General features: G+C 42.8%; 1 protein-coding gene across 2 annotated transcripts in view; it reads left to right on the top strand.

The window, feature by feature from the left end:
- Positions 1–26745, top strand: part of LOC115176915 (raftlin) — a 64429-nt gene that overhangs the window by 12940 nt on the left and 24744 nt on the right. For both annotated transcript variants that reach the window (XM_029737308.1, XM_029737307.1), the window contains exons 3-4: positions 22084–22261; positions 26350–26458. In XM_029737308.1, the coding sequence (XP_029593168.1) occupies positions 22084–22261; positions 26350–26458 (287 nt within the window). The remainder of the gene's footprint in view (positions 1–22083; positions 22262–26349; positions 26459–26745) is intronic.

Here is a 26745-nt window from a genome sequence, read left to right as displayed (position 1 = left end):
TCTGAGTGGAGATTAACCCCTGGATGCGGGGAGCCAGAATTTATCCCAGTTCACCACTCCGAGAGGGAGAACTGAACCGCGGTTGGCTCTCGGGGAACGACATTGAAGTGAATTCACGGTCATCAGGTTTTACATTAGATTTCCATTATATTCTCACTGCATGGGTGAGGTGTTTGCATGGCTCGATTCCATCCAACATATTGTTTATAATGTAGAAACAGAAAAGACACGCTTAGGGTAGAAGTTGACACCAACCACAGATCTAGGATCAGGTGACTTTATAAACCCCTAACCGTAACATTAGAGGTATAACAAATGAATGAGCCTGTAGGCCTAATGATAATGGATATTTTCTATTCCAAGACATGCACATGTAGGATGCACATCTGCCTTAAAGTGTGAATGTAGATGGTAGCGATGGAAACCTCTGGTGTTTAATGGTCGGATTAGCATACTCTATCAATCAATGAACCACGGATGGCTTTGGGTAGCAAGTTGAATCTCGGTAACCAAATACACTGAGTGTACGAAACATGAAGAACACCTTCCTAATATTGAGTTGCACCCCCTGTTGCCCTCAGAACAGCTTCAACTCATCGGGGCATGGACTCTACAAGGTGTCGAAAGCGTTCCACAGGGATGCTGGCCCATGTTGATGCAAATGCTTCCCACAGTTGTGTCAAGTTGGCTGGATGTCCTTTGGGTGGTGGACCATTCTTGATCCACACAGGAAACTGTTGAGCATGAAAAACCCAGCAGCGTTGCAGTTCTTGACGCAAACCGGTGCGCTTGCCACCTACTACCATAGCCTGTTTATAGGCACTTAAATATTTTGTCTAGCCCATTCACCCTCTGAATGGCACACATACACAATCCATGTCTCAGTTGTCTCAAGGCTTTAAAATCCCTATTTAACCTGTCACCTCCCCTTAATCTACACTGATTGAAGTGGATTTAACAAATTGCAAATTACAAGGGATCATAGCATTCACCTGGTCAGTCTATGTCATGGAAAGAGCAGGTGTTCATAATGTTTTGTACACTCAGTGTATGTCATGAACTGTAAGTTTAACTATTCTGTAAATACTTCACATGTAAATACCTTTTGAGGTTTCTCGACACAGGAGGCATAAGTGTACAGGTGTCCATACAGCAACAGATGATTGCTACTATGTAGTGCTGAATGTTCCTTACTCTTGCTTTGGACCGCTCAAGCAGTCGAATACCAGCCTATTGTTTTTAAAAGAAAATGTGTTGGAGCAGCATTTAAAAGTCTGACATTGTAAAACTCAGCAGGTTCCTAATCATTAGGCTTCAAACAAGAGCAACTGCTGACAACGTTTTCATCAACAGGAAACGCAGATTTCTGTACATATCCTTCCTCTCCCCCTCTCTCTCTACATCCTATATCTGAGCCTGTGTCTGAGGCAATATGTTTGAGATTAGCCTTGATTCTACAGGAGGAAATTCTTCTTATTCTGCAAATACTGTTTCTAAGGGTCTGTCTTCTGTGGTGAACGGAAACTCATTTGCTATGTGAAATATGTGTACAGACAATTATGTTCCTTCTCCTTCGTGGAGGCAAATAATCTGTTCATGATTTGGTTTTACTGGTAGCCCAGATATAAACCTGTCTTATTTAGCTTTCAGGAGAGTTCTCTTTCTCTCTCTAGAGATGTGTGGGGATTTCTGAGCGTGGGGTCTGTGTGCATTATGTGTTTGTGTGTGTGTATGTGTATATATATATATATATATATATTACTGTAAGAGTGTGTGTTTGAGTGCCTGTTTTTACCAACCCCATGTTCTATCCTAGCTTCCATCCTCTTCCCGCTACTCTGATACACAATACCTCCTATACGCCCCCTCACAGCTTTATTGGGTGTTATTGTCCTGTTGCTCTGATCCAATATGACAGTATTGATTGTGTTGAAATGCAATCTAGGCATAGCTAGCAGAGGAGTAAACAAGCTCAATGTTAACGAAACACCTCTGTCCCAGCCTTCACACAACCCAAATGAGGAACAAAGATATTTGTCTGCTGTAAAAAGAGGATAAATTGTATCCTCTCAGGGCTATTTTTGGACTTTATAAAGAAGGCATTGGGTTGTTGCTCACCGTTCACAGGAAGTGTCCTCATTCTGGAGAATATTGACCTCACTTCCTGACAGCTAGGTTTGAACATTTCTGTTTTCAAAGAAAGTCTTGGTTGAATGTTCATCTCAAGGTTCATGAGACCATTGGTTTTCTGTGAAAGCTTTCAATTGGAATGACAAGATACAGAATGTACTGAGAGTGTATGCATGTGCACACTTAAATGACAGAGCTGAACATGTACAGTTGTTTTTCATTCATCTTCATTCTCATTCAGTTAGTGGGATTCCAGGTGTCATTCAAAAAATGTTGCTTAATAATTGACATGCACAGCTCGAGACTGCCATGCTACTTACTGCTTATCCTACAGCCATTCTCTCCCATGAACCACTAATGTAGAGCTTCAGACATTCTGGAGCTGTTTGAACTCCTCTGAGCTGGCGTGTTATGAATAGTCTGACTTTTCAAAAGCAGATTTGAAGTTATATCTCATTAGATCGATGTAGATATGGGGGGAGGAGTTCTCTTCAGATTTCTGCTGTGAGAACCAACACAAGACTCCACTGAGGAATTATCAACCCTCAAATAAACCTGAAGGACTCACCATCAATAACGGAATAGAGTAGCCTACCCACTAATGACTTATCCTCAGCGATCGACATACTTGGGAAAATGTTTGCTAAACGGGGTTCATTCGACTCCGTTGGGCGATCTAGGTTCTCGGAAAACCACACAGAAGAAAAATACGGTATTGACAAAATGTCTTCTCTAAATAGTCATGTCAAGGTTTGACCTCACCAACACACACTGGTTGTGTGTGCTTTCTCCGAGAGCCTGTCTCCCATCCTGTGTAAACTGTCAATTGTACGTAGCACCAGTCATCTGTATCTGTTATCTTTAATCATATATTAAAATGTTTTTCAGTCATTCTCCTGCATTTGACTTATTTCATAACTCATGGGAACACGGGTCTTGTCCTTCAAGAATTCAGTACATTGCTTGTGACGTATGTAGGTATCACAGCGTCAATTATATATAATAATCCTCTATATGTCTATAGCAATCTATTCTGGTCATTTAGAAACAAAAGATGGGGGTGTTCCGCAGGCACTGTAGGCAATTAATTATAATAAAGATCATAGATACATTCTGTAATTATTGCAGATCTGTCTCATATTTCACTTATACGTCTGAGTTGGTAGCGAGGTCCCAGGCATTGTTTCCATGGGTTCAATCATTATAGTGCGGGTATGGTTTCCATGACGATCTACCACCTGTTGTCTGGTGGAGCTCCCATCTGCTGGGAGACTGAGGTGTGAGTACAGGGCTTTCTGCAATAGGAGTTAATGACTACTGAAGAGGGTGTGGATGATACAGTATCTGTTTATTCATTTAGGATAGCATCTCTTGATGTATCGTACTGGCGCCTTCAGACTCAGTCTGGGGAACCAGCCTGGGGCGGCGGGTAGCCTAGTGGTTAGAGCGTTGGACTAGTGACCGAAAGGTTGCTGGATTGAATCCCTGAGCTGACAAGGTAAACATCTGTCGTTCTGCCCCTGAACAAGGCAGTTAACCCACTGTTCCTAGGCCGTCATTGAAAATAAGAATTTCTTCTTAATCTTAACTGACTTGCCTAGTTAAATAAAAATATGCCTCCCTAACTTATGTTACGGCTAATGCATCCCTATGGAAAATATGAGGAAGAGTAGAGTTATATATTAATGCTATGTAAGAGAATGAGATGATTCACACCGTGTATGCAGGTGCAGACATGTTTTACAGTGCCGGCTGCACATAGACGTGGATCATCCACTCTATACAGTTGTGACACTTAGTGCCTTCTAAAAGTATTCACACCCCTTGACTTTTTCCACTTTGTTTTGATTCAACCGGAATTTAAAATGGACTCAATTGAGATTGTGTGTCACTGGCTTACACACAATACCCCATAATTTCATAGTGGAATTATGTTTTTAGACATTTTCACAAATTCATTAAAAAGGAAAAGCTGAAATGTCTTGAGTCAATTAGTATTCAACCCCTTTATTATGGCACGCCTAAATAAGTTCAGGAGTAAAATTAGCTTAACAAGTCACATAATAACGTGCATGGACTCATACTCTGTGTGCAATAATAGTGTTTAACATGCTTTTTGAATGACTCACTACTTCATCTCTGTACCCCACACATGTACGGTCCCTCAGTTGAGCAGTGAATTTGAAAAACAGATTCAACCACAAAGACCAGTAGGTTTTCCAATGCCTTGCAAAGAAAGGCACCTATTGGTAGATGGGTAAAAAAAAGCAGACGTTGAATATCCCTTTGAGCATGGTGAAGTTATTAATTACACTTTGGATGATGTATCAATACACCCAGTCACTAAGATACAAGCGTCCTTCCTAACTCAGTTGCTGGAGAGGAAGGAAACCGCTCAGGGATTTCACCATGAGGCCAATGGTGACTTTAAAACAGTTAGAGTTGAATTGCTGTGATAGGAGAAAACTGAGGATGGATCACCACGTTGTAGTTAGTCCACAGTACTAACTTAAATTACAGAGTGTAAAGAAGGAAGCCTGTACAGAATATTCCAAAACATTCATCCTGTTTGCAATAAGACACTAAAGTTAAACTGAAAAGAATGTGGCAATTTCTGAATACAAATCGTTATTTTGGGGCAAATCCAACAAAACACATCATCGAGTACCACTGTTCATATTTTCAAGCATGGTGGTAGCTGCATCATGTTATGGGTATGCTTGTCATCGGCAATGACTAGGGAGTTTTTTAGGATAAAAAGAAACTGTAGGAAAACCTGGTTTAGTCTGCTTTCCAACAGACACTGGGAGACAAATTCACCTTTCAGCAGGACAATAACCTAAAACATAAGCCAAATATACACTGGACTAGCTTACCAAGTTACAGGCTTGAAAGTATATGGCAAGACTTGAAAATGTCTGTCTATTAATGATCATTCAACAACTTGACAGAGCTTGAAGACATTTTTAAAGAATAATGTGAAAATATTGTACAATCTAGGTGTGCAAAGCTCTTAGAATTACCCGGAAAGACTCACAGCTGTAATCGCTGCCAAAGGTGATTCTAACATGTATTGACTCAGAGATGTATACTTATGTAAATTAGATTTCTGTATTTCATTTTCTGTACATTTGCAAACATTTCTAAAAACATGTTTTACTTTGCCGTTATGGGGTGTATGTAGGTGGGGGAGAAAAAAATACATGTAATCCATTTTGAATTCAGGCTCTAACACAACAAAATATGGAATAATTCAAGAGGTATGAATACTTTCTGAAGGCACTGTATGTGGTCTCTCGAGGCCTGCACTTAGCTGAAAAACATGTAACACCTCATTGATAGTGTTAGGCTGCCATATTTTATCATCGAACATATTCAAGTTCACAGCTTTTGAGATGGGGCTTGTACTGAGCCCTGAGGTATACCAGTAGATTCAATACTACTGCACTGAGGTGTTCTACTCCATTGGGTTATTATTTTAAACATTTTTGACCTTTTATTTAACTAGGCATATTGAGGTATTGAGTTGTGGTGGTGGTTCTCCGTACCCTGTGTACTCTTCCGTAAAAACTATGGAGGCACGAAGGACACTACGTGAGATGTTGAAACTGGTGATCCCAGAGGAATGCCGGGGGCCTAGGGCTGTTGGCATGTCATTATCAATGTGGGTACCCCCTTCCACCCACGTACAATACAGAAACACAGACACACACACAACCTCCAACAGATACCCAGACAGACCTCCCATACAGCCTTTACAGTATCTCTCTCAAACAGTGCAATCTTTCACGACGTGGAAAGATATGATCCCCATAGTCATAGTGGTGGTGATTTATACATACAGTGCAAACCCAGACGGTAGGCATTATAGATGAGCCCTCTCTAAGACAGATTCCCAATGTTTTCCTAAGAAGTAATACTCTCACAGCTGGAGCTGTGGTCGTTGGTATCCCTCCCCAAAACATTCTCATACATTATATAAACCAAGAACAGAAGTAAAGAAGATTATGGACTTGAGAGTAAACAGAAATGCATTTGGTGCCAGGAACCTGTAAATAAGGAATGGAAATCTATCCTTGTTGAAGGGGTCTAATCCTTATGTTAACCACAAGCTACTTTGTCAAATTCTAATCTCCATATTTTACAATTCTAATTTTGGATCTTACAATCAATTTGCATCGAACGCTTCTCTTATTCAAGTGTAGCTTCTTTCAATGGAACCCTAATGTCAGAAAATGTTATGGAAATGGACTCCAACCTAAAGGGAGGAAGGAGAAACTCATGTACTGTTGTGGTGCCAGACTTGGGTTCAAATAGTATTTGAGATCTTGAGTGTTTACTTGATCCTGCCCGGAGTGCCAGGTGGGCAGGTTTTTCACTTTTGGGATTTTTTTCCCGATTGGTTCAATTGCACCAGACAACCTCTCTCAAACACAGCTGAAGTATTTGAAAGATTCAGAATGCTATTTGAACCCAGGTCTGCTGTGGGGCACCGCTGAATGTCGTCAATGGATTCATATGGGCATTGATGAACGCCTGCTCATTTAACACTGCTTGTCTCTCAAGAGCTGCCCGTCTCCAAGCAACAGGGCTGTCAACGGATCTACTTTCTCAGAAAACTCGCTTCGGAGACTTCCTGTCAAGCAAATCTGATGGAGGGAGAGACTTAATTCCAGAGAGACCTTTTTTCCTATTTATAAACCTTTTTACTAGCTGCACAAATTACAGGTCATTTTCCCTCCATCAAGTCGCCGAGCGCCTTTTCATTTAGCCGTCGTAACGTACAGAGTTTAGACATTTAAAGAGGGTGCTTTTGATTAACTCTTTGTGCTTTTCCACTCTTTTATAGGCTTATGTGTGGTTGTGCTGAGATTGAAAGTAGCAGGGGATGCATATGTACATGGGGATCTACAGATGGACGCTTAAATGCACTGTCTAGACTTAAAAGTACAATTAAATGAGCATTTTAGCAGTCCTTGGAGACTCACTGCCTAGTCAAACGACGCACTAAACCTAAGCTCCTCATCGATTATGCCTGCTTCAGACGGGTCCAGTCTCTTGATGACCGCCTCCTCTTCTCATGATGCAGTCTGTTACGGTGCCACCGTGTAAGCTGCCATAAGACTGACATAACCTGTAACAACATCTAGCAGGCTGGCAGTGACTCTTCCTCCCTCTGGAACATGACCCCTGGCAGTAGTTCCGTTTTAAATGATTAGAATATGTCATCTGTATCTGAGAAGGGAACAGGAGCAGCTTGTCTCCAGGTTATCTCCCACTTCGCTGGAGCACAAGGTGTGAATGCCTGTGTGTGTGCGCGTGTGAGCGAGCGAGCGTACGTGTGTGCGTGTCTGTCTCTTTCTGTGTGTTTGAGAGATTGTGTGCTTACCTTGGTTGGTGTGCCTAAGTCTTAGAGAGTGTGCATTTTTGCTTACCTCTGAGCGAGTGGCGGCCAATGCACGGCACCAGCAGGCCTCTCACAATGACTCATTAGTTAGGTAATTAAGGCGCAAGGCTGTGCCCCCGGGGCTCCACGGCGAAGCACTGTGAGCTAGGACTGCTAATGATACTGCTAGGCCCAGAGCAGAGAGCGATGTAGGGAAAGTATGGTCCATAGGTTCTGCTCTCAACAAAGGAGGGTGGTGGGGGGAAGAAATGGGGAGAGGTGCGGACAGGGGACCTGTCGGCATTTTCATTATGCGTCTATGAAAGCTAATGGCACAGGGCCTGGAGAGGGGAGACGGGTCCAGAGGTTGTGCTCAGTGGAAAGAAGGGTTTAGGGAGACAGAGTATTTTAATTGGACACAGATGAGGGTATGTGTACTTTGGATACTTACAGTATACTGCAAGGGTGGGTTAACACAGACTTTAAATGGTCTTCTGTGGTAATTTGTAAGGACCTCATATTATGTAGTATTTATGTAGGCTTTATGAACTGCCGTAGACACCATAGGTATTCCCACAATACACAACCATGTACTCCCGTTAGGGGAGAAGTAGAGAAATAGTGAAGGGGTGGCGGCTATTTTGAGCACAGTGCTACATTAGTCATTGTCATTTGGATGACATATTGTAGTATCCTAATCAAATTACAAGATGGAGGTCCCTTCCTGTATGGTTTCAGGATATTATACTCTACAGTATGCATCTTGTTTTGTCATGCAAAACACCACTTCCATACCCTGAACTCAAAGCAGCTAACGTTTTCAGTTGAATGATACTATAATCTTCAAGTTGTTTGAATATGATATTGTCCATAAGCAAAATGAGTTATTAGTGTGGTAGGAAAATAAACAGCGCTTTAATTGTGATGAGGGAAAATGATGCCGAACAGCAGATATCAGGAAGAACGTTTCATTTTTCCCTGAGTACTAATAGCTAATTTATTCTGGGTCTATTTTTTCACCATGCTCAAAGGGATATTCAATGTCTGCTTTTTTTTTTACCCATCTACCAATATACGCCCTTGTTTGCATTGGAAAACCTCCCTGGTCTTTGTGGTTGAATCTGTGTTTGAAATTCAACGCTCGACTGAGGGATCTTACAGATAATTCCACTTTGACATTATGGGGTATTGTGTGTGGGCCAGTGACACAAAATCTACATTTAATTCATTTAAAATTCAGGCTGTAAGACAACAAAATGTGAAAAGTCTAGGGGTGTGGATGACCAGGTGAAATATACAGCCCAGGTGAAATATACAGCGCATTCAGAAAGTATTCGGACCCCTTTTCCACATTTTGTTACGTTCCAGCCTTATTCTAAAATGGATTAATTCATTTTTCCTCATCAATCTACACACAATACACAATAATGACAAAGCAAAAACAGGTTTTTAGAAATTTTTGCAAATTGATAAATAAAAAACACTGAAATATCACATTTACACAAGTACTCAGACCCTTTTCTCAGTACTTTGTTGAAACACCTTTGGCAGTGATTACAGCCTTGAGTCTTCTTGGGTATGATGCAACAAGTTTGGCACACCTGTATTTGGCGAGTTTCTCCCATTCTTCTCTGCAGATCCTCTCAAGCTTTGTCAGGTTGGATGGGGAGTGTCGCTGCACAGCTATTTTCAGGTCTCCGCAGAGATGTTCGATCGGGTTCAAGTAAAATAAAACACAATTTTATTTTTCACATGCGCCGAATACAACCGGTACGGACCTTTACCGTGAAATGCTTACCAAGCCATGAGGTCGAAGGAATTGTCCGTAGAGCTATTCAAGGACATTCAGAGACTTGTCCCGAAGCCACTCCTGTGTTGTCTTGGCTGTGTGCTGAGGGTTGTTGTCCTGTTGGAAGGTGAACCTTCACCCCAGTCTGAGGTCCAGAGTGCTCTGGAGCAGGTTTTCATCAAGGATCTCTCTGTACTTTGCTCCGTTCATCTTTCCCTCGATCCTAACTAGTCTCCCAGTCCCTGCCGCTGAATAACATCCCCACAGCATGATGCTGCCACCACCATGCTTCACCATAGGAATGGTGCCACCTTCCTACAGACATGATGCTTGGCATTCAGGCCATAGGGTTCAATCTGGGTTTCATCAGACCAAAGAATCTTGTTTTTCATGGTCTGAGAGTCCTTTAGGTACCTTTTGGCAAACTCCAAGCAGGCTGTCATGTCCCTTTTACTGAGGAGTGGCTTCCATCTGGCCACTCTACCACAAAGGCCTGATTGGTGGAGTGCCGCAGAGGTGGTTGTCCTTCTGGAAGGTTCTCCCATCTCCACAGAGGAACTCTGGAGCTCTGTCAGAGTGGCCAACGGGTTCTTGGTCACCTCCCTGACCTAGGCCCTTCTCCCCCGATTGCTCAGTTTGGCCTGGCGGCCAGCTCTAGGAGGAGTCTTGGTGGTTCCAAACTTCTTTAATTTAAGAATGATGGATGCCACTTGGGGACCATCAATGCTGCAGAAATGTTTTGCTAACCTTCCCCAGATCTGTGCCTCAACACAATCCTGTCCCGGAGCTCTACGGACAATTCCTTCGACCTCATGGCTTGGTTTTTGCTCTGACATTCACTGTCAGCTGTGGGACCTTATATGGACAGGTGTGTGCCTTTCCAAATCATGTCCAATCAATTGAATTTACCACAGGTGGACTCGAGTCAAGTTGTAGAACCATCTCATGGATGATCAATGGAAACAGGATGCACCTGAGCTCAATTTCAAGCCTCATAGCAAAGGGTCTGAATACTTATGTAAATACGTTTTTTTAATTATACATTTGCAAAGATTTATTAAAAAAAAAAATTACTTGGTCATTATGGGGTATTTTGTGTAGATTGATGAGGATTTTTATTATTTTTAATACATTTTAGAATAAGTCAAGGGGTCTGAATACTTTCCGAAAGCACTGTATATCACTATAATGGGTTGTGTAGTAGGACCAAGATGATTGAAAAGTATTTGAAACTTGTTTGGATCTGTCACGTCCTGACCAGTATAGAGGATTATTTGTTATTGTAGTTTGGTCAGGACGTGGCAGAGGATAGTTAGTTTATGTATTCCGGGGTTTTGGGTTTCTTTTCTATGTTTGTGTTTCTATGGATTTTCTATCTGTTCTGTTTCTATGTTAGTTAATTGGGGTGTGGACTCTCAATTGAAGGCAGGTGTTTTCTAGTTGCCTTTGATTGGGAGTCCTATATATTAGGGTGTGTTTGGTCTTGTTGTTTGGGTAGTTGTTTTAGCACTGCTATACGTGTGTAGCCTGCTATACTGTTCCTGTCGGTCGTTGTTTTCTTGTTTTGTTCGTGGTGTTCACATTATAATAAATTATGATGAGCACGCAATCCGCTGCATATTGGTCCACTTTGTCCGACAGCGATTTCAACATATCTTCTGACGAAGAGGAACGTGACAGGATCATCATGTTCTTGAGGATGACTCTCACACACAAGAAAATGCATTCATGTGGTCAATGTCAGGCAGTTGCCATGTAAAGAAGATAAACTAAACAAATTACTTTTTTTAAATAGTATCCAACAGTTAAACTTATTTTCACCTAATATGGCCTGTGTGTGAACATAACCTGGAGAAGCAGATCATTTTTTTTTTTATTCCCACATTTTGTTTTCTCCTCATTATTAAATGGGAGTCTTTTTTTTTGTTTGGCTCTGTGCTAACAGAATGTTACAGAAAACCAATTTATTGGCTGTCAGCCAGGAGCCTTTTCATTCATTATTTGTCAAGGTTTGATTATTTTCTTTCTTCTGTTTATGTAAGTTAAAAAAAAATCTGGGTAAACAAAAAAGGGAAAAGTAATTGGCTTCTTATTTGTTGATAACATTAACCAGACTGCCTCAGTCTGACTATGGGCTTTTCAAACAAGGGCCCTCACATTTACGATATTAAACGCAAACATTGACTTGAGATATATACAGTGTGCTCCAAAATTACTGGCACCCCTGACTGGCAATGAACAAACAATAATACTTAAAAAATATAAACAATATAATTATAGAGAGAAACTCAAAATACCAACATGTGAGAAATACTGTACTTTATTCATGTTTCAATGGAACCAACCAAAACCATACAATTATTTAATTCAAAATACATTTCCCCAAAATCAAGGTTTCATAATTATTGGCACCCCTCATTTAGTACAACCACCTCTGGCAAGGATAACAGCATGGAGTCTCTTCCTGTAATGTTTGACAAGGTTAAGGAACACATTTGGAGGGATTTTGGACCATTCCTCTGCAGATCCTTTCAAGATCCTTCACATTCTTGGGTTTGCGCTTATCAACTGCCCTCTTCCACTCAGCCCACAGGTTTTCGATTGGATTGCGGTCCAGCGACTGAGATGGCCATGGCACAACATTGATTTTGTTGTAACAGAACCATTTCTGTGTGGATCTTGAGGTATGTTTTGGGTCATTGTCTTGTTGGAAAGTCCACCTACGGCCAAGTCCCAGCCTTCTGGCAGAGGCAACCAGATTGTCAGCCAAAATTGCCTGATACTTTGTGGAATTCATTATGCCAACAATCTTAACCAGTGCCCCTGGACATCTGGAATTAAACAGCCCCAAAACATCACTGACCCTCCACCATCTTTCACCGTGGGTATGAGGTGCCTCTCCTTGTATGCATCTCTGTTTCGACGCCAAACACGCCGATGCTGTATCTGACCAAAACGTTCAATGTTGGTCTCATCTGACCAGAGCACCTTCTTCCAGTCATAATTTAAATGACGTTTGGCAAACTCCAAGCCCTTGCGTCTGTGTCTTGCGGTCAGAAAGGGCTTTCTTCTGGCAACCCTTCCAAAGAGCCTGTGGTTGTGGAGGGGGCATCTGATGGTGCCTTTTGAAACCTGGTGACCCCAAGACGCCACCAATTATTTCACCGTGATTCTTGGGGATTTTGTTGCTTCTCTAACCATCTTCCTCCCTATCCTGGGGGGCAAAATACATTTGCAGTTTTGTGAAAAACAGAGTTTAAATGTATTTGGCTAAGGTCTATGTAAATATATATATATATATATATGTGTGTGTGTGTGTGTGTGTGTGTGTGTGTGTGTGTGTGTGTGTGTGTGTGTGTGTGTGTGTGTGTGTGTGTGTGTGTGTACATACATACATACATACATACATACATACATACATACATACATACATACATACATACATACAGTGAGGGAAAAAAGTATTTGATCCCTTGCTGATTTTGTACGTTTGCCCACTGACAAAGAAATGATCAGTCTATAATTTTAATGGTAGGTTTATTTGAACAGTGAGAGACAGAATAACAACAAAAAAATCCAGAAAAACGCATGTCAAAAATGTTATAAATTGATTTGCATTTTAATGGGGGAAATAAGTATTTGACCCCCTCTCAATCAGAAAGATTTCTGGCTCCCAAGATTTCACACTCCCTTTAAGAGTGTGCTCCTAATCTCAGCTCGTTACCTGTATAAAAGACACCTGTCCACAGAAGCAATCAATCAATCAGATTCCAAACTCTCCACCATGGCCAAGACCAAAGAGCTCTCTAAGAATGTCAGGGACAAGACTGTAGACCTACACAAGGCTGGAATGGGCTACAAGACCATCGCCAAGCAGCTTGGTGAGAAGGTGACAACAGTTGGTGCGATTATTCGCAAATGTAAGAAAAACAAAAGAACTGCCAATCTCCCTCAGCCTGGGGCTCCATGCAATATCTCACCTCGTGGAGTTGCAATGATCATGAGAACGGTGAGGAATCAGCCCAGAACTACACGGGAGGATCTTGTCAATGATCTCAAGGCAGCTGGGACCATAGTCACCAAGAAAACAATTGGTAACACACTACGCCGTGAAGGACTGAAATCCTGCAGCGCCCGCAAGGTCCCCCTGCTCAAGAAAGCACATACTGAAGTTTGCCAATGAACATCTGAATGATTCAGAGGACAACTGGGTGAAAGTGTTGTGGTCAGATGAGACCAAAATGGAGCTCTTTGGCATCAACTCAACTCGCCGTGTTTGGAGGAGGAGGAATGCTGCCTATGACCACAAGAACACCATCCCCACCGTCAAACATGGAGGTAGAAACATTATGCTTTGGGGGTGTTTTTCTGCTAAGGGGACAGGACAACTTCACCGCATCAAAGGGACGATGGACGGGGCCATGTACCATCAAATCTTGGGTGAGAACCTCCTTCCCTCAGCCAGGGCATTGAAAATGGGTCGTGGGTGGGTATTCCAGCATGACAATGACCCAAAACACACGGCCAAGGCAACAAAGGAGTGGCTCAAGAAGAAGCACATTAAGGTCCTGGAGTGGCCTAGCCAGTCTCCAGACCTTAATCCCATAGAAAATCTGTGGAGGGAGCTAAAGGTTCGAGTTGCCAAGCGTCAGCCTCGAAACCTTAATGACTTGGAGAAGATCTGCAAAGAGGAGTGGGACAAAATCCCTCCTGAGATGTGTGCAAACCTGGTGGCCAACTACAAGAAATGTCTGACCTCTGTGATTGCCAACAAGGGTTTTGCCACCAAGTACTAAGTCATGTTTTGCAGAGGGGTCAAATACTTATTTCCCTCATTAAAATGCAAATCCTTTTATAACATTTTTGACATGCATTTTTCTGGATTTTTTGTTGTTGTTGTTATTCTGTCTCTCACTGTTCAAATAAACCTACCATTAAAATATAGACTGATCATTTCTTTGTCAGTGGGCAAACGTACAAAATCAGCAGGGGATCAAATACTTTTTTCGTCACTGTACATACATACATACATACATACATACATACATACATACATACATACATACATACATACATACACATATATATATACATACACATATATACATTGCTCAAAAAAATAAAGGGAACACTAACATAACACATCCTAGATCTGAATGAATGAAATAATCTTATTAAATACTTTTTTCTTTACATAGTTGAATCTGCTGACAACAAAATCACACAAAAATAATCAATGGAAATCCAATTTATCAACCCATGGAGGTCTGGATTTGGAGTCACTCAAAATTAAAGTGTAAAACCACACTACAGGCTGATCCAACTTTGATGTAATGTCCTTAAAACAAGTCAAAATGAGGCTCAGTAGTGTGTGTGGCCTCCACGTGCCTGTATGACCTCCCTACAACGCCTGGGCATGCTCCTGATGAGGTGGTGGATGGTCTCCTGAGGGATCTCCTCCCAGACCTGGACTAAAGCATCTGCCAACTCCTGGACAGTCTGTGGTGCAACGTGGCGTTGGTGGATGGAGCGAGACATGATGTCCCAGATGTGCTCAATTGGATTCAGGTCTGGGGAACGGGCGGGCCAGTCCATAGCATCAATGCCTTCCTCTTGCAGGAACTGCTGACACACTCCAGCCACATGAGGTCTAGCATTGTCTTGCATTAGGAGGAACCCAGGACCAACCGCACCAGCATATGGTCTCACAAGGGGTCTGAGGATCTCATCTCGGTACCTAATGGCAGTCAGGCTACCTCTGGCGAGCACATGGAGGGCTGTGCGGCCCCCCAAAGAAATGCCACCCCACACCATGACTGACCCACCGCCAAACCGGTCATGCTGGAGGATGTTGCAGGCTGCAGAACGTTCTCCACGGCGTCTCCAGACTCTGTCACGTCTGTCACATGTGCTCAGTGTGAACCTGCTTTCATCTGTGAAGAGCACAGGGCGCCAGTGGCGAATTTGCCAATCTTGGTGTTTTCTGGCAAATGCCAAACGTCCTGCACGGTGTTGGGCTGTAAGCACAACCCCCACCTGTGGACGTCGGGCCCTCATACCACCCTCATGGAGTCTGTTTCTGACCGTTTGAGCAGACACATGCACATTTGTGGCCTGCTGGAGGTCATTTTGCAGGGCTCTGGCAGTGCTCCCTCCACCTGCTCCTCCTTGCACAAAGGTGGAGGTAGCGGTCCTGTTGTTGGGTTGTTGCCCTCCTACGGCCTCCTCCACGTCTCCTGATGTACTGGCCTGTCTCCTGGTAGCGCCTCCATGCTCTGGACACGACGCTGACATACACAGCAAACCTTCTTGCCACAGCTCGCATTGATGTGCCATCCTGGATGAGCTGCACTACCTGAACCACTTGTGTGGGTTGTAGACTCCGTCTCATGCTACCACTAGAGTGAAAGCACCGCCAGCATTCAAAAGTGACCAAAACATCAGCCAGGAAGCATAGGAACTGAGAAGTGGTCTGTGGTCACCACCTGCAGAACCACTCCTTTATTGGGGGTGTCTTGCTAATTGCCTATAATTTCCACCTGTTGTCTATTCCATTTGCACAACAGTATGTGACATTTATTGTCAATCAGTGTTGCTTCCTAAGTGGACAGTTTGATTTCACAGAAGTGTGATTGACTTGGAGTTACATTGTGTTGTTTAAGTGTTCCCTTTATTTTTTTGAGCAGTATATATATACATATACACACACACACACACACATTTAACCTCTCTGGGGTATGTGGGATGCTAGCATCCCACCCACGGGACACACTATTCAACAGCTAGTGAAATAACAGGGCGGCAAATTCAAAACCACAAAAATCTCATAATTCAAATTTCTCAAACATACAACTATTATATCCCATTTTAAAGATACACTTCTCGTTAATCCAACCACATTGTCCGATTTCAGAAAGGCTTTACGGCGAAAGCATAACATTAGATTATGTTAGGACAGTGCCGAGACAAGAAAAACCACACAGCCATTTTCCAAGCAAGGAGAGGCGTCACAAAAACCAGAAATACAGCTAAAATGAATCACTAACCTTTGATGATCTTCATCAGATGGCACTCATAGGACTTCATGTTACACAATACATGTATGTTTTGCTCGATAAAGTTCATATTTATATCCAAAAACCCTATTTTACATTGGCGTGTAATGTTCAGAAATGTTTTGCCTCCCAATACTTCCGGTGAATGAGCACATCAATTTACAGAAATACTCATCATAAACGTTGATAAAATATTCAACAGTTATTCAAAGAATTATAGATACACTTCTCCTTAATGCAACCGCTGTGTCAGATTTCAAAAAAGCTTTACGGCGAAAGCAAATTTTGCAATAATCTGAGTACAGCGTTCAGACAACAACAAGCAATACAGATACCCACCATTTTGGAGTCAACTAAAATCAGAAATAGCATTATAAATATTCACTTACCTTTGATGATCTTCATCAGAATGCACTCCCAGGGATCCCAGTTCCACAATAAATGTTTGTTTTGTTCGATAAAGTCCATCATTTATGTCCAAATACCTCCTTTTTGTTCGCGCGTTTATTTAGTCCACTACTCCAAATGCAGGAAGCGCGCACAAAATGTCACGACGAAAAGTCAAAAAAAGTTATATTTTCGTTCGTAGAAACATGTCAAACGATGTTTACAATCAATCCTTAGGGTCTTTTTATCATAAATCTTCGATAATATTCCAACCGGACAATAGCGTATTCATTACAGAGGAAAAAGAAGGAATGGTGCGCCTGCGTGACCGTGCCTGCGTGACTGCGCAGTAAACAACTCATTGGCCTCAGGCAGTCCACTTGTTGAGTCAGCTCTTATTCTCTCCCCAGTCACAGTGGAAGCATGAAACAACGTTCTAAAGACTGTTGACATCAAGTGGAAGCCTTAGGAAGTGCAAAATAAACCCTAAGTCACTGTATACTGTATAGGCAATCACTTGAAAAACTACAAACCTCAGATTTCCACACTTCCTGGTTGGATGTTTCTCAGGTTTTTGCCTGCCATATGAGTTCTGTTATACTCACAGACATTATTCAAACAGTTTTAGAAACTTCAGAGTGTTTTCTATCCAAATCTATTAATAATATGCATATCCTACCTTCTGAGCCTGAGTAGCAGGCAGTTTACTATGGGCACGCCTTTCATCCGGACGTCAAAATACTGCCGCCTACCCTAGAGAAATTAAACTCCGTTTTTCACAATTCCTGACATTTAATCCTAGTAAAAAGTCCCTGTCTTCTCACCACTTTATTTTAAGAATGTGAAATGTCAGAATAATAGTAGAGAGAATGATTTATTTATTTCAGCTTTATTTCTTTCATCACATTCCCAGTGGGTCAGACGTTTACATACACTCAATTAGTATTTGGTAGCATTGCCTTTAAATTGTTTAACTTGGATCAAACATTTCGGGTAGCCTTCCACAAGCTTCCCACAATAAGTTGGGCGAATTTTTGGCCCATTCCTCCTGACAGAGCTGGTGTAACTGAGTCAGGTTTGTAGGCCTCCTTGCTCGCACACACTTTTTCAGTTCTGCCCACAAATTATCTAGAGGATTGAGGTCAGGGCTTTGTGATGGCCACTCCAATACCTTGACTTTGTTGTCCTTAAGCTATTTTGCCACAACTTTGGAAGTATGCTTGGGGTCATTGTCCATTTGGAAGACCCATTTGCGACCAAGCTTTAACTTCCTGACTGATGTCTTGAGATGTTGCTTCAATATATCCACATAATTTTCCTGCCTCATGACGCCATCTATTTTGTGAAGTGCACCAGTCCCTCTTGCAGCAAAGCACCCCCATAACATGATGCTGCCACCCCCGTGCTTCACGGTTGGGATGGTGTTCTTCGGCTTGCTAGCCTCTCCCTTTTTCCTCCAAACATAACGATGGTCATTATGGCCAACCAGTTCTATTTTGTTTCATCAGACAAGAGGACCTTTCTCCAAAAAGTACGATCTTTGTCCCCATATGCAGTTGCAAACTGTAGTCTGGCTTTTTTATGGCAGTTTTGGAGCAGTGGCTTCTTCCTTGCTGACTGGCCTTTCAGGTTATTTTTTTAAATTTTATTTTATTTCACCTTTATGTCAATGTAGGACTCGTTTTACTGTGGATATAGATACTTTTGTACCTGTTTCCTCCAGCATCTTCACAAGGTCCTTTGCTGTTGTTCTGGGATTGATTTGCACTTTTCACACCAAAGTACGTTAATCTCTGGAAGACAGAACGCGTCTCCTTCCTGAGCGGTATGACTGCTGCGTGTTCCCATGGTGTTTATACTTGCATACTATTGTTTGTACACATGAACGTGGTACCTTCAGGCGTTTGGAAATTGCTACCAAGGATGAACCAGACTTGTGGAGGTCTACAATTTTTTTTCTGAGGTCTTGGCTGATTTCTTTTGATTTTCCCATGATGTCAAGCAAAGAGGCACTGAGTTTGAAGGTAGGCCTTGAAATAATTCCACAGGTACACCTCCAATTGACTCAAATTATGTCAATTAGCCTATCAGAAGCTTCTAAAGCCATGACATAATGTTCTGGAATTTTCCAAGCTGTTTAAAGGCAAAGTCAACTTAGTGTATATAAACTTCTGACCCACTGGAATTGTGATACAGTGAATTATAAGTTAAATAATCTGTCTGTAAACAATTGTTGGAAAAATGAATTGTGTCATGCACAAAGTAGATGTCCTAACCGACTTGCCAAAACTATAGTTTGTTTAACAAGAAATTTGTGGAGTGGTTGAAAAACGAGTTTTAATGACTCCAACCTAAGTGTATGTAAACTTCCGACTTCAACTGTACATACATACATACATACATACATACATACATACATACATACATACATACATGCATACATATACTGCACAGAATCAAATCTGAATTTATCTACATAAAAAAGCGATTTTTAAAAATATGGACAACAGGGTTTTATCGCCAAATAAACACTCACAGCGTCACACATTTTTGTGAGACCTTGCATTGCCCTGCATTAGGCTTCAAAGAGATGTGTGAATGATAAATATACATATTGGTTGGTCACTGTATAAAGGCTTTTGGATTAGATTTCAGGAGCAGCTCTCATAGCGATTAGTGGCAACTTAAGAAGACCCCTATGGGTGTGTTTCCATTAGCTCTTAATGAAAACCATATTCTATATTTACTCATCTCAATGGAGTGTTCAGAAAGTAAGCAGAGAGAATTCTAGTCACGTTATTATATATCTACCATCTCACAGACCCGGCATACATGCACAGCACAGAACCAAGCCTCAAGGGAAAGGGCAAAGAGTTTGTGAATCACCAAAACAGGAAAATAAAATCACAGAAGGATTAATTACATTTCCAAAGGCAGTAGGGCAGAAAAAAAATTTATGTTCCACACATTTTGAGAAGGTGGCCTATTTCTTTTCTCTGTCATGCCTTTTTAGCTCTGGGAAATCCTGTATTGTAGCGGAGTAGGACAGAGTGTGATTGAGAAAATGTGGGGATATTTTTAGCCAACCAGTCACTGGCCTGAAGGGACAGAGGCTTTTTTGTAGCTGTTTCACAATGAACCTCTGGTCCCATGCCCAGGAGAGACTTCAGATCCTCACTGAATCAGTTTTCATCTCCTCCACAATGCTGCAGTTTCCTGGTTGGCAATACAAGGCTTGCTCCACTACTCCCCTTTCCTCTATTGTTGTACTGGTGATATACTGCAGGATTTCCCAAACTCGGTCCTGGGGCCAGTGGCGGTTCTAGACCATTTCAACTGGGGGGGCCAAGCTGGGGCCAGTTGTACTGTTAGAGGGGCCAGTTACATTAGACGTTATTGTTGTCATATCGTTTTGCATTGGTACGATACTGTTATGTTCCGCCTAAAGCCGAAAATGTGTGGGTTAAATTACTGTTCCGCGTTGCCACTGTCTAATAACGGATGTAAAAAAAGAATGATAGCAAAAATGAGTTATGTAAAAACTATTTCATACTCCACATTTAGAGGGGGTCCAAAATGGTTGTCACAGGGGCACTGCCCCCCCCCCCCCCCCAGAACCGCTAGTGCCTGGGGCCCCCCGGGTGCACGTTTTGTCTTTTGCCCTAGCACTACAGAGCAGATTCAAATAATCAAAGCTTACATTTACATTTACATTTTAGTCATTTAGCAGACGCTCTTATCCAGAGCGACTTACAGTAGTGAATGCATACATTTCATACATTTTTTTCCGTACTGGTCCCCTGTGGGAATCGAACCCACAACCTTGGTGTTGCAAACACCATGCTCTACCAACTGAGCTTGATGATGACTTGGTTATTCAGGACTGAGTTTGGGAAACCCTGATGTACTGTAAGACATACTATTGTGTTACAGTAGTGTACTATAGACTGGTAGAACAATTGAGTTATTATATTAATTCACAGACATGCCCAGTTAAAAGGGAAATCTATCAACCAAAGTAATTGGTCAATAGAAACAGGCACAGTACGTCTTTTTGATTTGTAGTTTGACTGGGAAAACACCGTAACTTCATCATTTTATTTGAGTGAACCCGTGTATATACCACCATCATGCTAAAGTGAGTTACGCTAATATTGTCATTAGCATTTCTTTGTTGATGTATTATACAGTGATATGAAGCTGTGAGTATTTCTCTATGACCAAATGATCCTTCCCTGACCTGACCGTGACCTCTCATATGCTTTCCGTTACGACATTCCCATGGACTTTGCCTTTTTCTTCCCATTTTATGCCGCACTGATTCCAATTACCAGCAGTGACATTGCCACAACCATTTTCACATGTGACAGATCAAACAGACAGACAGCCAGACTCTGTACCCCTCCTCTCCACCTCCTTCCCTCCATCCTGCTCTTTGTCTTGACTGTTTCCCACACGTGCCAGCTGTTTGGACCGCTTTAAATGTCGCCTCAGTGCGTTCTGGGAGCTGTGGATGGCTTGGCTGAGCTGCTTGGATTGTGCTGATACGACTAGGCTTAAGGAAAAAAGAAGAGAAAATACCCCCCCCTTCCTTATCCCCCCACGTCAAAATATCTGGTCACTCAGCGAGTCTACTATCTTGTTAATTCCAAGCGTCTGTCTTCACCACTCCTATTGGGAGGTTAAGCCCTGTCGAGAAGGCATCAAAGCTCTCCTCAGAAAGCGGCTCGTATCATAGAGCTAAACAATCAGCTTTGATTGGATTTTTATCCTGTCTTATTAACTCTCAGACCAGGGAGCCAAAGCCAAAGGCATGATGCTAATTGCCAAAACAAACTGAAAATGCTCCGTGGATCAACACTGACATCCGGTCCTGCTTACGTTTGGGTTGTTGTGCTGCAGTAAAGTATTATGACATTTGATAGGGATGTTTCTGTTTGGCAATAGGGTTGACCTCCCTCCGTATCTCTATTTGACCTGGTCATGGATGAGTTCAACTAGATTCCATTTGAATGTAACCTTTTTGTGAGACTTTTCTTGGTTGTACATGATAATTCCCTGTGTATGTTTTAAAGTCCTAAAGAAATCCAAAAGCCGAAACGCTTTGGTTCTACTTTTAACAATAAAGAAGCTTTTATTTATTGAATTCCATTGTCCTCCAAAAGTCGCTGAATCCCCTCTCTGTTTATCACGTTTACCTGAATTTGAGTATCATTCACTGGACTGGACTACTACTACTACTGCAGTCATTACTATCACTACCATGACAAAACACCTGAACCAATCACACACGTGTTCTTCAGAAACGGTACCTTGTCTCGTTCCCTGTCTTTCAGATGGCTCATCGACACTGTGTCTTTCGTCTGTGCGGGAGCTCCCAGCCCAGCTCCAGGACCTGTACCAGCAGGGCTTCTCCCTGGTTGCCGTTCACCCCTTCATTCATCCCTGTGGTTCCGACGCTGTCAGCCTCCAGCACCAGCTCTACAGGGCCGTGCTGATCCGACTCGATGATGGGTACGAGTACATACACATTGCACTTATTCAGAGCTCCATTGACATAATTAGCGTAAGCCTTATCCAGGGTCAATACATTTGTGTTTACGTAATATTTGTCATTACGTAATATGTATAGCAAATCAAAATGTATATTACCACATGGATGTAGACATTGGTATTACAGAGGTTGTTTTGGGCTAGCTGTCACAGGGCAGTTGTTTTGGACGTTAGCAAGCAAATAATCTCTTTCCAAGCTTTTGATGCTCCGGCCAACATCTGGAATGGGCCAAAGTCACAGCTGCACCCCACATCTGCCCTCCACCCGGGCCCCTGTCAGTGTTGCAAACCCTGGGTGAGAGTTAGGTTGGATCAGGGCATGGTTTTACTCCAAGTGTATGTGAAGGGCGTGGTGGGGTGAGGCTGGTGGTGGTGGTTGCCGGCTGAAGCCCTGGCTGGCTTGCCTCGCGTGCCCCGTGTTCTACCAGCTGGCTGCTATGAAGAACAGCGGTTTCATGCGTGTTTACTGAGAGTGTTAGGCCACATGCAGGTCTGTCTCTGGGAATGACTGCCTGTGTGAAGTAGAACCAGACCCTCACTAGTCACTTTCCCCACAGAGAGGTTAGAGGGGCAGCAGTTAAACGTCTCACCCTCCCCTCTTAACAGTGTTTTATGGCCTGGTCTGTTCTCTCTTGTGGATCCAGAGCCCCGGGGTCGGACAGTGACGCCAGACTCCATAAATCCCCGGACTCTCCCCTCGTTGAATTATGATCCAGGAATTCACCTCGAGATTCCTAAATAAGTAATTCCAAACATGGACAAATAATTCCTGCACATTCCTCAGTATATTGGGGTTTAGACTCCTTGCCCTGTTGTTCTTGTTTAACGCTTCCTGGTTGCCTAGTGTTGTCTTGAAAGGATCAAACCATTTGGCTGGTACAGGTGAAGGATTTAGTTAGTTGTAAAGCACAACAATCCATCCACTCAGGTGGCTCTTGCCTTCTTTCTAAAGACAGCCTGTGCCCATTAATGAGCTCCTAGGGTCTAGGGAAATACATCACACCTCTCTCCCACTGTCTCTACACAAAAACCACTCACAAACAAGTTCCAGACCGTAATCCTATGCTGGGAGCGCATAAATATTGATTCTGTATGAAAAGGGATGGATGAATGGGCAGCAGCATGGGGTTTTTACACACCGACATGGTTGCCTTCCTCTGGAGGGAAAAAGAGAATATGAGGAGAGGACTAGAAAGCGATAGAGAGAGAAAACAAGATCACAGCTGGAGTGTGAAAGAGCAGGAGTTAGAAAGGGGAAAGGGCTGCCATCCTTTGATGGCTCTGGCCAAACCGTCCTGCTTTATCACAGTGTCTGTCACCGTGGAGACGGCTGCTCGCATCAGCACCAGCCCGGGGGAGGGGGGGGGATAAAAAAAAAAATAATCAACCAGGTAGCATCTTCCTTTCCTATTCCCTTGTCAGTCCCTTGAATCAGGGAGCAAAAACTGCAGATGACAGCGCAACCATTCATCACTCTCCCAACGCAAACAGACCCAAAGTGTCTTCTTCGCTCTGCAGTGCGCTATGCGTCAGCTGGAGACAGACAGAAGGAGAGACAGACAGAGGGGGAGAGAGAGTGTGTGTGTGTGTGTGTGTGTGTGTGTGTGTGTGTGTGTGTGTGTGTGTGTGTGTGTGTGTGTGTGAGAGAGAGAGATGGACCAGAACAAGAACAGCAGCAAGGCTATGCTTAGCAGCAGCTGGATGTGCTGTGTTTCGTATGCACACAATGTCTCTTTGGATACAATCCCAGACAATTTTCTACAGTATTAGCCTCAATTGTAAAGCATCAGTGAACAAGGATATAGCTGCACAGTAGTGTGACATTGCAAAAGCTTCTAGAGCCAGGAATTACACAGGGGCAGGTAGCCTATATAGAGCTGGGAGCCAGGATTGTTCATGTTAAACACTGTCACCTGGAACGACTATTCAGTTAAAGATACACTCTCAAACTTTTGTATAATTTCAGCCGGTAGTTTTGAAAGTAGCGCTCACGAGCCAAAAGTGGTCCCCTTTATTTGTGTACTATGTCATCAAATTGTGTACTGCAGTACATCATTCATTTTGTATGATATTTTATGTCCTGCAAATGTTGTTTTTTTGCAATGATATGTTTTCAATCCAATTTGTACTATACGTTACAAATTTGTTGTGCTTAAGATCTGGAGTGCATCTTTAAGTAGGCCATAACTTTAAAAGCCTGTTGTCTCTGACTGTGATTTGTCGGTGGTGACCGTGGTAACCTGCTCAAATCTGCGGAAGAGAGAGAATGGATAGGACCATTTTAATTTTCAAATGTCAACTGTCATATTTCCCAATGTTCAATTTGGTTGCGGCGTAGCCGGGTTACAGTTCAGCAGGCAGTGTCTGATGGGATATATTCATCATCTATTGGATAATTGTAGAATTCACATGCGCTCGGGGAGAGAGCTGTATGGACCAGAAACCATTACAGGGGATTCGTCCAATGAAATTATTCATGACTCTGTGAAATCTGACATTAGAAAAGATGTGCTATATTATTAAAGGCCAGGGATGAAAGATTGCTAATCACAGGTTCGATGGTGGATCCTGACCGAGCCGTTGTCATGGAGATTGGGATTTTTGAATTGCACTTTTGGCGCCCAATGTGCGGGCTTCTGGGTTTAAAGCTACATTCTGGGATTCAACAAACTTCAACACGCCCCACCATATCAAGAATTAAAATAACCATTCCCAGATTCCAAACCCCAGACTGTGCCTTTAATACTCCCTGTGGTCCGGGACACAGAACCTTGAACGGTTGAACCTGACTGACAGTGCAGCTGAATAGATAGCAGCAGCGGTCTACATAGAGAGTGGGAAGTCCGGCAGACGTACACCCAGGAGGCTGCAGTCAGGCCAGCTGCAGGCTGGAGCCAGGCATGCGTTTGACACTTACTCTAGCCACATGTGGCCTGGCGGTTGACAGCAGAGCTGTGGGGTTGAATGCAAGTTACCTGTTTCACACCGAGAAAATGGACTGCAGGTGATTTTTCTAAGAAATCCGTGCCTCTAGAGAGCCGATGGGAGACTTTTTGAATGTACTTTTCTCCCACTTTGTCCTTTTATGGATTTAAGCCCTTCTCAGGTATACAGATCCAATCTGCTTTTCATGATTTCCAATAACAGAACGTGGAAAACGAATAGCAAGAATTCAGCGCTTTTCCTTTATATTGAGGCTTCACGGTGCTGTGAATTGCACAGTAAGTTTGCAAAAACCTCTACCTGATTCAGAGCATCCAATGTGCAGATTTTCCTTGACACAGTTTGCTACTGACATTTGATCTGGGATAAGTTGAATAATGATGGGGGACTGGTGTGACAGTGATGTCTGACTTCTGTGGGTTGTTGTTGACTGTGAGATGACTCAGGTTCCCGCTGTGTTGTGAAGTCAGTGTGACAGAGAGAGAGCTAGGCCTGGGCTGCATGTAATAATGTTTAAAGTCTCCTTACACACACACATACACACACACAAATACAGGTATGTACTGTACACACACACACACACACACACGCACACACGCTGTGGCGAGGGTGGAAGAGCCCCATCCGTGTTGTCAACAGGATGAGAGGTGAAGCAGAGCGATGAAAGCTGGGGCATTGGCCTCCTCCAGGGCTAGCTGTGGGATTTCCTCCAGAGAAAATAGAAAAATACATATAAATAGATTCCATCCACCCACAATAGTGGAAAAACAACAAAGTGGAAAGACCAGATTTGTATTTCATTGGGTTTCCTATCGCACACTAATGTGCCCCTTTCAACCCTGATTTGTGTCTACGTTAAGTGCTTCTTTTTTTGTTGTCATACAGGCCAACAATTACATTAACACGGCTCATATGTGAGTTATTAATATGGATGGGCATAGATTCTTTGCGTAAATCCATAAATACTTCATTTCCAAGGATTTCGATGTGCAACCATTTCAGATATGTATTACTGAATGTGGTGAATGTCTGTATCGTGTAAGACGTAAATGACTGGCTGAAATGTGTTGTTCCTCTCTCTCCTGCTGTGTGGGCTGCTACCGCAGGTTGGAGAAGAGCCAGTCGAGCTGTGCTCCCTACCGTCTGCAGCTGGAGCAGTGTCTGCCTACCGACCAGGTGCCCACCCCTGAGCTCATCCAGGGCTATGTCAAGAAGGTGAGCCTCAGATAAGGCCCTGTCACACTACTGAGATGAGCTGAGCCAAGACAAGCTGTACTAAGCTGGCCTGGTTAGTGGTTAGGCATCCACAACTGTGCTGAAAAGGACATCGATGTGAACGAAAATATTAAGTCAGCACAGTTTTGTTCGGGTGGCATGATAGTGTGAAAAGGGTATGGTGGACTCAGATCACAGACACATCTGACCTTCCTATAGGTCCTAAAGACCCTGTGGGCAAAAACATCTTTGTTGTCTTTATCTTGACTCGCTTTCCACAGCCAGTA

The sequence above is a fragment of the Salmo trutta genome, chromosome 37 (assembly GCF_901001165.1).
Source record: "Salmo trutta chromosome 37, fSalTru1.1, whole genome shotgun sequence".
NCBI lineage: Eukaryota > Metazoa > Chordata > Actinopteri > Salmoniformes > Salmonidae > Salmo > Salmo trutta.
The sequence above is the reverse complement of the archived record's forward strand: the minus strand, read 5'-3'. Positions and strand labels throughout refer to the sequence as shown.